Here is an 11,384-nt window from a genome sequence, read left to right as displayed (position 1 = left end):
CGTCCTCCACAGCTAGACTGAAGAACAAAAGGACAGCAACTTGTCTGTTCCCCTTCCCCAATTCCCCAATGCTGTTCCCTCCCCAAATTCTCCAATAAAATCTTTTTAAAAAAGGCATTTGAATTGCAATATTGACTTGATTTTTTAAAGTGAGGATTAATGAGTGTAAGGGATGTTAATAAAATTTTGAGAGGGTAAGGAAAGAGTGCTGAAGTTCTGTTTTTCCACACAGAGCCCAATTCTCCTTTGTCCACCCTTCTGCATAAACCCCACTGAATAGACTGTCAGAAAGGTGACTGCTTCTGCCAGAGGCCACACACACAAGTTCCCCAGACTGGAGGACCTTGTTCCCAGGCATCGTACTGGGTGTTCCCCCTCACTAGAGGACTACACTTCCCACTTGAGTTATTTCTCAGGTTAGTCTGAAGACGAGAATTGTCAAAGACCCAGATCCCTAGCTCACATCTCCTGGGCTCTTCAATATGACCAAGTCCGACCGGAAATGAATACTACCAAGAACCTAATGGGGAGGGGTCTGCCAGCTTCTTTTTCCAGGAAGGGTATGATTCTGGGTTCAGCCATGTAGCTCACCCTTTGGCGCAGGATTTTGAGCAAGGAAGTAAAATTAAAAAGCAAGGGTGCCTGGGGCCGGCTGAGTAGCTCAGTTGGTTAAGAGCTCACTCAAGAGTGTGAGCTGTGAGCAACAGCAGTTCGATGCCTGGCCCAAGCTGAGCTGCCGCTGAGCTGCCAACAGGTGGCAGGATGGCTCAGCTAAAAAAAAAAGAAAGCAAGCAAAAAGCAACAGTGCCTGCTTCCCTTCTGCAAGTGTACTTTCATCTGTTGACTTGTAAGATACACAAAAGATTTCTCTCGCCCACCATAAAGCTTGGAATAATAATGACAGCCAACAGTCACCCAGTGCTTCCCATGTGACAACCTCTGCTCTAAGTGCTTCGCATGCAACAACTACTTTAAGCCTTTTTCAACAAGCCCACAAGAGGGTTTATCAAGGCACAGAAAGGTTAAATAACTTGCCCAAGTTCACCCAGCTAGTAAGTAACTAAGCTGAACTTTGAACCTTGGCAGTGTGCTTCCAGAGCCCACTGCTAAGCATTCTGCTCTAACAAGCAGGAGCTTCCAGACAAATTCCAGCCAAATGAGATTGTCCCTTTCCCGATTACAGCTCTGGGAGTCTCTAGGGTGGGGCCATGCAAGAATCAACAAGGCATCTGGCTCTGAGTTGATATAAGCAGCAGGCCAATGTTAGCCATGAATCCTTATGCACCCTTGACAAAAGCTAAAGGAAACCAAGAGATTTAAATCCCAAAGAGATACATATCATAAAATTACCGTTAGGAGTCACAGAAAAGGGGAAACAGCTCTAGCTACTTTTCCCTCCTGTGGTTTCTGGGCTTCCCTTCTGTGTTTAAAAAAAAACCAAAAAACTAATAATTTTTCAACATCCTTACTGACAATTCTGTATCTCAGAAGAAAGCAAAACCAGGTAGGTAAATAAATGGCTCCTCTGAATTCCAACAAGCAAGGTGGAGAAGGGGTCCTGAGGTGGAGCCCTGTGGATTTGGGACAGTAGTACGTACTTTGTACAGTCCACAGAGGTCAAGTAAAAGAATGTCAATACACTAGATACGAATTTCTCAGCGTTAGATCTACCATTTACATTCCAATAAAAAAAGGCCACTGTAGTCAAATGTTGGGGAAATGCCACAGAGATTAACAGTATTCATTAGCAAAGGCCTACTGAACATTGTTGAACCCAGAAATGACCTAACTCTTGAAAAACATTAAGGATCACAAAACAGCTTGAGGGCAGGAGCCAAGATGTTGTAACTAACTGAGCTGGAAGGCAGAACCACCAGCCTCCTGCTGTGCTTCTATCTCCGGTTTGTTCTTTGCATACATCTAATTTCCCTTCCTGGCTTGTGAGCCCCTTAAATGCACAAACATCCTATTCAGCTTCTTGGGGGGAGGGGGCTACTCATCCTTACTGCTCAAACCCTGGCAGGGGAGCTGCCCAGGGGGTGACCTAACTTACCATCAACATTCTAACTGAAGTCTGTGGCTGGCCTCCACACCATTACTCCACACTCTGCCTCCCACTTCCCTAATCACCCCCAAAGGTACAAAACTCTTCAGTCAGCTCATTTCACCTACAATCTCATCTCTGTCCACTTAGCTCTGGCTCTTCCTCCCCTTCCTGATCTCATTTGGAACACTTTCTCCTCTGCCCTCAAGGACCTAAGTCTTTTGCGAAAACACGCTACATGCTCAGCCTTTCCCTAGAATGTTCTCTCCACTGCCTTGCCTAACTGAAACCTGGTTTTTTCCTGACAACCCTCACAAGTTGAAGTTGCTCATTTTCTTTTCCTTTCCCCCAGCACCAAACATGCTTTTCCTCCAGTTCACCCAAGCTGAGAAACCTCACAGTCATCTTGACCCCACATCCTCTCTTCTTCTCTTCCTCCCACTTCTTCCTTTTCCCTTTCGCCTTCTCTTTCAAGAGTCACCAAATCCTGCTGATTTTATCACTGAAACATCTCTTATATTTTACCCCTTATCACCATTTTCACTGCCTCAGTGAAAGCCTTTGTTCTCTCTCTCTCTGGAACTCTATATATTTTAACTAGTTATCTGGCCTCTGGTCATCCAACATCCTGTCCAGGCTAAATATTGTTGCCAGTGCACTTCCCGCTGAGTACCGAGTGCATCCCAGGTACTGGGAATAGAGATGAATACACAGCTTCTGACTTCTTGGCTCATATCCAAAATGAGTAAAAAATATTGTCCCCTCCCCCATTGTATTCTGATAGACCCTTCCAGAATACTTTCACACACACACACACACACACACACACACACACACACACACACACACACAGATCTTTTTTTTTAACCTTTATGCTTCACTTATACATCAGACACTTTCCATCATTACCTTCTTTAATCGTCACAAGACCTCAACTCCAAAGGTTGGTACAATTACTTATCCCCATCGCACAGATGAGGAAAATGAGATCTAGTTACTTGCCTCAGTTCACAAAGCAAGCATGTGACAAAGATCAGATTCAAGCCCAAGTCTGGCTCTTGAGCCTGTACTGAGACTTCCACCTTTTACATAGGACATTGAGACCTTGGAATAGAGCCCAAACAGGATGATCAAAATGGTGAAGCATCTTAGAACCAAGTCATGTGAGGAATAAAGGAAAGACATGAAGGCTCTTTGGCTTTCTGAGGAGTGAATTTAAAAATGACATACATGGTGGCTGTTTCCAAATATTTGAAGGATTGTCATGTAAAAGAGGAAGCACACATTATTCTGTGTGGCTGCAAACAGCAGAGGTAGGCTAGCCATTGGTGGAACTTAAAGAGTAAATTTCAGCTCAAGATGCTTTTCTTACACAGCCCTCTAAAAAGCAGGGAATACGTGTAAGGGAAATTCCTGCCTGGAGTGGGCAAGTGGTCTTATCACCATCTCCGTGCACATCAGCATCATCTTGGGTAGTTTTTAAAAATACAGATGCCTGGTCCCACCCTAGACTTATCAAAACAGAATCTTGGGGGTGGAGACCTTATTGCAAGAATTACAAACGAGGCAAGTCTCTAAGAAGGTTTACTCAAATCCTCAAAAGAAGAATAAGAATGCTAACCAACATACAAAAAACTGTTCAACTTCAAGAATTCTCAAAGAAATGCAAATTAGAACCATGATGCACCATTTATTATCTCGTATCAGATTGCACAGATTAAAGAATATTAATAACCAGTGTTGGCATGGGAGAGAAAAAATGAACACTCGTATATTCTGCTGGTGAAAGAGTAAATGGCGGGCCAGCTGAGTGGCTCAGCTGGTTAAGCGCTTGCTTGGGAGCACTAGCTCTGAGCAGCAGGGCTACAGTTCGGATCCCACATTGAGGGCCAGTGACACTGCGCCCTCTACAGCGAAGATGATGAACAACAGCTCAACCTAGAGCTGGGATGCTGTGAGTCGCCAGCGAGGCGTAGAATGCAGTGGGGCTGCCGTGGGCTAGGTAAGTGGCTGGCAGCCAGCATGAGCAGCCAGCAGCGGGTGAGAGCTGCCGTGAGTGGCTGTGAGCAGCCTACCAATGACCAGCGACCGATTGCCTCACCCGGGAAGAGCGCAATGATAATACCAACATGGGCCAGTGAAGCAACGTCCTCCAAAACTAGACTGAAGAACAAAACAGCAATTTGTCTACCTGTCCGTTCCCCTTCCCCGATTTGCCAATGCTGTTCCCCTCCCCAAATTCCCCAATAAAATATTTTTAAAAAAAAGAGTAAGGGCCAGTCGAGTGGCTCAGTTGGTTAAGAGCTCGCTCAAGAGTTTGAGCTCTGAGCAGCAGCGGTTCGAGTCCAGCCCGAGCTGAGCAGCCACTGAGCTGCCAATAGGTAGCAGGATGGCTCAGCTAAAAAAAAAAAAAAAAAAAAGAGTAAATAGCAACAATTTTCTGCAGAGCGATTTAACAGTATGTTTAAGAAGAATTTTTAACACTAAAAATTGGTCTAATGTATGAGCAAGCAATTCCAATGCCAATAACTTATCTGAGAGGGACAGTCTAGCAAGTTTGAAAATGCCTGCTCAGAGATGTTCATCCACTTAATGTTTATACCAGCACTGTCCAAAAGAACCTTCTGCAATGATGGAATGTTCCGTGTCTGTGCTGTCCTATATGGTAGCCAGTAGTGGTTATCGAGCACTTGAACTGTGGCTAGTGCAATTTAAGAGCTGTTTTTTTTAAATTAATTTAAATTTAAATGTAAATAGACACAGGTGTCTAGTAGGTACTGTACTGGATGGCTCATGTTTGTAACAGCACAAAATTTAAAATGACCAAAATATCAAATAAAGATTTAGTACACCCATAGTGGAATTTTGGCAGTCGTTAAACATGATTGTGTAGATTTATATTTACTGATGTGAAGAAATGTTCACAAGATATTGGCAAGTGACAAAATTAAGTTGATATGATGTATTTATTAAATCCATGTTTTCATACATAAACACACACACGAGACAGAATATATATATAAACATTAGAATATTAAAAGTTCCGAGTGATGAGTGATTATTCTTTTCTGTTTTTCTAACAATAAGCATGTGCTTATTACATAACAAAGCAATTAACGTTTCCAAAAGAAGGCTTACTGATATTCAGAATAGGAAGAGAAACAATCCAGAGAATGTAACATGTTCATCTTAGAAAACAAATTCTATTTGGTGCTTCAGGAAGACTCCAGTGAGGCCTCTAGTTTCACAGCACTCTCCACTGAGCTTTTGGACAGATACTCCAGGAGTGGCTTGCTACGGACCCTCCCAACCTGGAAAAGCCCACAGGTATAATGAGACTATTCCATGTTTAGGCGCCAAAACTCCAGGTAACTCTCCTGACTCAGTTCATTCAGATCCAAGCTAAGTCTCTGAACTGGAAACGCTTGGTCAAAAAGCCCACTGAAACAGGCTTTATTCTACTGTGTCAGTTGTTTTGTTCTATATTAAGTACTTTCCACAAGTTCCCCTGGGAAGAGGGAGCAGGGGAGCAGATTCGTTTTCAAGCCTTCCCTAAATTCCAACCTAACAAACATTCCATGCAAAGGTAGTTGTGTGTGCTGGGTGGCGGGAGTCGACAGCTGCACACACTTTGTAGCCAGTTCAGCTTTGGGGGAGTTTTTCCTCTACTTGCAGTTAGATGAAATCTGGCTGCTGCCAGTCAGGGGACGCTGCACGCATTACCTTGCCTCAAGGGGTTACAACCTGTAATATCTAGCAACTCTTTCCTGACCCTTTGGGGCACACGGAATTGAGAGTAAATTCAGCAGCAGCAAGCAAACAGTATTTCAATGCCTCCTCGGTGACTTTCCCAGGCACAATGACTCCTCTTAAGGAGAGTCAGAATACAACAGGTTTATCAAATGCCTTTATTCCCCGAGACACAAATTAGCTATAGCCTGAATTACAACAAAAACAGCATTAAAACTCTGCCTTTAAAACATGTATGTATGTAAACAATTCTCAGTTAACCACATTCACTGTCAGGTTATAATATTCCTCCCCAAGCCTCTCTTGAGAAATCTCTGCCAATGGTTAATTCTCTAATTATCCCTTTCCCTGGGTTAAAACTAATCTTCATAAAAATGCTGACCTTCCAGGAAAATGAAGCAGCAAAACATTCTATATCTGCTTCATTATATAGTTAATAGATTTGTGGAAGTCCTAATAACTGAATGAAGGTCTCAATACACAACTGCATGCTGTACAGAGGGTGCCAAAAAATGTATACACATTTTAAGAAAGGAAAAAACTGTATTAATATATACCTATCACAAAAGATGGATACAAGTCACTTTTGACTTCCGCAATTACAAGAGTTGCTCAAAAGTGGTTACCATCAGCGTCCAGACACTTCTGATTATGGTGAACTACTGCTTGAGCAACATTGACCAAAATGTTAACATCTCTTAAAATGTGTATACCTTTTTTTGCCGCCGCCCCCCCCACACACACACATATAGCTCATGCCTTCTGAATTTTTCGAACAGCAAGCAAAACTAAATGATGTTAGTGAAGGGACTCAAAGTTTTGCCATCCTGAAGCTGCCTTTTGGGGATATCGATTTTAAGAAACAAGACTCAGAAAGAACCTCTGACCCTCCCCCCTCTCCTGCTCAAGAGATTCAGACAGAAAAATCTGCTTCTGGAAGGAAATCTTATATAGAATGTTCATCTTAGCCTGATTTGAATTAAGTATGGTAAATATCAGGGTTTCAGGCAGGAGCCTGTTAGCAAGAATTTTCCTGCCTTGTATGTTCCGCTCTTCCTCAAGTGCCTGTAAATCACCCATTCTCACTCCTGAAATCTAACATCTTTCTCCCCCCTTTCTCCTTGGCCCAAAATGTCATATATACCTAAGGTTGCCTCACTGTCTTTGGAATTTTCATGGGTATGTGAATTTCCTATAAGCATTCACTAAAATTTGATTTTCTCCTGTTAATATGTCTCTTGTTAATTTGATGATTAGCCCAGCCAAAAGAACTTAAAAGGTAGGAGAAAAAAATATTTTTTTAGCCCCCACATTAGCAACATGCTAACAAAGGTATAATTGTAAAAACAAACAAAAAAGCACACATCTAAACAGGAAATACTGAATATCTGCCCAGCTTGGTGGGTTTTCCAAGTTCTAGGGAGACATACTCACACAGCCACACAGCAGAGGCAAGCTTGACCTGCTGTGGTAACGAATCCATCTTGAAGCCCTAGAGCGAGCGTCACAGATTTATAGCAGCAAGTGTACATCCTATTTCAGGTGTCCCTAATAAACACTTTAGGGCTTAAATCTGAAAAGAATCAGAAGTTATAGAGGCAGCTGCAATGTGGCCCACTAACTCTCCAGCAACCGATGGCTTTGCTAACTTTGGTTAACAGCTCTGTGTGTCAGGAAAGCAGGAACTAAGAAAGAGCCATTTAAGAGGAGAATACACTCCATTTAAGACTGTTTCCTTAGTTCTTAATTGACTGCTTAAAATAGCACTCACTAAGGTTCTAAGAACAATCTAAAATTGACTTGTGTACATAGTCTGGGTGTTTTATTGACCAACACACAATGTTAATATTTTGGTGCTGAGGGTGGTGGGTCAAGCGCTGGTCAAATTCCAGTGGAGGTTCCTGAGTCCCATTTAGTCTTCTTTTGAGACCATCTGTCCACTTTGCAGGCTCCCTACACAAGATGTGGTAAGCCAGCCATCCCTGCTAAAGCAAGGTTTTCTTCCTGAACTTAGGAAAGTGTTTCTTGGGCTAGGTAGATGGAATCACTTGCTAACAATCACCCAAGAGAGAGCCCTGGTATAAATTCCATACACACAGTTTTCCTTCCTGTGTTAACTGGCTGTGATGACAATGGAGGTTCCAACCTGACCTAACAGGACTTCAGTATAAAATCGGAGAGGCAAAGAATAAACCAAGGCCACTAAAAGAACTCTGAAGGCCTGGGCTTTGCTCTGCTAAACAGCAGGATTAAACTTCCAAGGGTCTGGTCACGACAGAGGGATTTCTTTAGTTACTTGGCTTAGCACAGTTGTAGCTATTAGGGATCAGATATTTATCTCAAAGGTACATATTTTACCTTTGATCCCTCTCCAGAACCCACACTGTCAACATTTTCCCGTTAGGATCAAGCCCCTGGCCTCCCTTTAATGTGGCTTTTATTGCGGATTCTACAAGATCAACAGAAAAATACAAGGAAAAGCTATGAAATTCCTTTCTGATAAGTCGTTTTAACAAAAAGATTGCCCGCTCTTAAATGGTGAAATTTAAACACAGCAGGTGACAAGGTAAGATAAAGGGAGTGGAGAGAAACAAAAAACCACAAAAAAAACCAAAATAAACAAAGTAACAACGCTCGTTAACCAGTCTATTGCCAGGAAATTGGCAACGAGGGTCTTCAAAACAGAAGGGGCAAGTGCCAGTTAGTACCCATCCGCAGTCAGACAATCCGGATGAAGCTAAGGGTGCGATGGGAGGGTTCCCAGGGGCGTCAGCGCGCTTTCCAAGCCTCATCCCCTAGCCCTGAACCGTGGGACACTCACCCCAGGTTCTCCATCCCTGTGCTGGTACACCCCATCTTCCCCGGAAAACCTACAGGGTCCCCATTCCTTGCCTCTGGAGCGCTCCCGGTTCCCAGGGGACACCCTCGCCCTGCGGCGGCCAACCCCACGCCCACTCGCCCCGGAACCTCGTTTCCAATCCCTTTCCTCCGCGGCAGCAGCAGCAGCACCCCTTCAACACCCATCACCACCCTCTCCCCAGTAGCAGGAGGAAGTCGCTCTGCTTCCTCTGTTCTCACCGCCCGCCGGAGCTTGGGCGCCCGGGGTTTTTTGGGTGGGGTTCTTTTCTGTGTACACTGTGTGTGCGCGCATGAGTGTGTATGTGCAAAACGCTCATCGCATCCTTCCGCCCAGGCTGCCTCAGGTGGCGGCAGGAGGGAATGGGGATCTCGTCGCGCCTGGTCCCCAACACCCTTTGTGCTGGGTCTAGGGCAGCGCGGAGTCCACTCCCCAGCTCACACCCTTGGCTCGTGCTGGGGGTCCGAGTCCCCGAGGGCCCGCGGCTGTCCAGCCGAGCACACGCCCCGCCACGCCCGGCAGCCGCAGCGCTGTCAGCCGGGACTCGGACCCGGCGGCCGGTGCGCAAACTGACTGAACCCGACACCGAGAACGCGGAGCGCACCGGCCGCCGACTTGAGCGCCGTCCCTATCCCGGCCCTCGCGCGCAGGAAGCCACCCCGTCGCTCTCCCCCCAAACGCGTTCCCCGAGATGTCCCGAGCCCCGGCCACTCACCAGCACCACGGAGCTCCGCACGGCCTCCGACACGCTCTGCCGGAGCTCAGCCGCTGTGCCGGGTTTGCTGAGCCGCTTGGTGAATTTGCGCACTTCGGCCATGGCCGCGGGCGCAGGTCTCGGCGGGCGTGCTCACTGCCCCGGGCCGAGCCGGCCGCGGCCGCTGCCGATCCCTCTGTTAACCCGCCGGCCGGCCGGCCACAACGCTGCGCGGCGCTCGCCGCACCTCCCTCCCTCCCGCGGCTCCTCCCTCGATCTCTGCTTTCCTCCTGTGCTCGCTCGCTGTCCTGCCCCACGGCGGCGGCGGCCGCTCCCTCCGCTTGAGAGCCGGAGCCGTGCGCGCTACCAGCCCAAGGAGGAGGGCGTGTCTGGGAGGAAGGGTGTACGGACGGGGAAGGAGAAGTGGGGGGGAGGGCGAGGTCACGAGGGAAGGGAAGGGAAGTGGCAACCGCTCGGGCTCCGCCCGCAGCTGATGTTGCTGGTGCAGCCGCATCCGGGAGGGGAGGTCTGGCTGCTGCATTTTTCTCCTGGGGGGGGAGGGGCGGAATAAAGAAAAGTCTCTAAGTGTGGGGCGTGTTCCACCCCAGGGCTTCCTTGCCGCCCGAGTCTGCGGTGCCCCCAGGGCTAGGGACTCGCGCGTGCCAGCACCCCGCAAGCCCCCAGGATCCAGGCTTCCAAGGGCTGGAAAACAACGTGGAGCGGCGCCTATTGTGTGCTCCGCGGGGGAGGGGTCGCGCCCTCGTCCAAGGACGGAGAGCGCTTTTCTGGACGGAGAAGCTCGCCTGGGTCTTCTCCCCGCCCACAGCGTTTTCTCACTCAGTCGGTCCTCCTCACGGAGGCCACCCCGGGAGGAGCAGGCTGTAAGAAGTGGAAACTTGCTGTGGTAAAACCCCACCACCACCACGAGCGGGAGAGCTGATGGTGGTGCCTGAGCCTGTGGCAGGTTGTCTAGTTAAGCAGTGACTGCGCTCCCAGAGTAGGGGGGTGGCATTACGAAGGCCATTGCCTGCGTTCTGGAAGACTTACAGTGTTCTAGAAGCTTTTACATGTGCCCTGATATCACCTCTCCATTTCCTACTTTCCTTATCCTCTTCACCTTCCAAGAAATTCTTTTCCAAGAATCAAAGAACATCTTCTAACTAGATGTAAAATAAACATTCTTAAGGCACAAATAAGGATGGGAATCTTGAAGTACTAGTGGCTCTGTAAAACCTCCCCAAGTGCAAAGTGAGAGAGGCTTCACTGGTTGTGGCAATTTCTGTCTGGTTACTACATTTTTTTGAGAGTATGAAAATGGCCCATAATTTCTGGGGAACCATGCAGCCTTTCTAAGAGAATTCCTACCACTGCCAGAAGGCACTCCCCTACCGCACCCCACCCCACCCCACCATTTTCCCAACTTCAAAAGCCAAACAGCCACACCTACATGTGAGACTTTGTTATGCAAACCCAGTAAAGGCCAAGTCTCTTAGCAGCAAGCAGGTCTATTTCAGCAGCCATCACAATAGTCCTGATAAAGCACATATGGAGGGTCCTAGAGGGCCTGGGACCTGGAAGTCCTCTAAAGGCAGAGGCCTTGTATCACCAGCCTTTGCTTTACAATGTGTGTGTGTGTGTGTGTGTGTGTATGTGTGTAAAATTTGTTAATTGTTGGATGTAGGTGAATCAGCATGAATTAATGCCTTCCATTTCATGAATGCCTGTATGGCTCACGCTGTTGGTTAACCTCCACAACAGCCATAACACATTTTCCTTGCTAAAAGAGCCCAGACATGCTTCAGGCATAGGACAGAGCCATAGGGCTTAGGAAAGGCAGGCCCAGCTCAAGATGATGAATGATGATTGGTTTAAAAAAATCATGATAATTTCGCTCTCCTTTACTACTGGGATGGTCTTAACTCCCACTCAGTTTGGGCCAATGGAATGTAAAAAGGAAGTGTGGGAGGAGGGCTCCTGATAGACTTTTCACTTTGATAAAAAGGAAACCTCTGCTCCCCCTGTCTTCCTAAGAGGGGTGT

General features: G+C 46.8%; 1 protein-coding gene across 3 annotated transcripts in view; it reads right to left on the bottom strand.

Annotated features, from left to right (window-relative positions):
* Positions 1-9,716, bottom strand: part of DOCK11 (dedicator of cytokinesis 11) — a 207,103-nt gene extending 197,387 nt beyond the window's left edge. For all 3 annotated transcript variants that reach the window (XM_019667847.1, XM_019667846.1, XM_019667848.1), the window contains exon 1: positions 9,367-9,716. In XM_019667847.1, coding sequence (XP_019523392.1) covers positions 9,367-9,468 — 102 coding nt within the window. In that variant the 5' untranslated portion in view covers positions 9,469-9,716. The remainder of the gene's footprint in view (positions 1-9,366) is intronic.
* Between the last annotated feature and the right edge of the window lie 1,668 nt (positions 9,717-11,384).

The sequence above is a fragment of the Hipposideros armiger genome, unplaced genomic scaffold, assembly GCF_001890085.2.
Source record: "Hipposideros armiger isolate ML-2016 unplaced genomic scaffold, ASM189008v1 scaffold_508, whole genome shotgun sequence".
NCBI classification, from domain to species: Eukaryota; Metazoa; Chordata; class Mammalia; order Chiroptera; family Hipposideridae; genus Hipposideros; species Hipposideros armiger.
The sequence above is the reverse complement of the archived record's forward strand: the minus strand, read 5'-3'. Positions and strand labels throughout refer to the sequence as shown.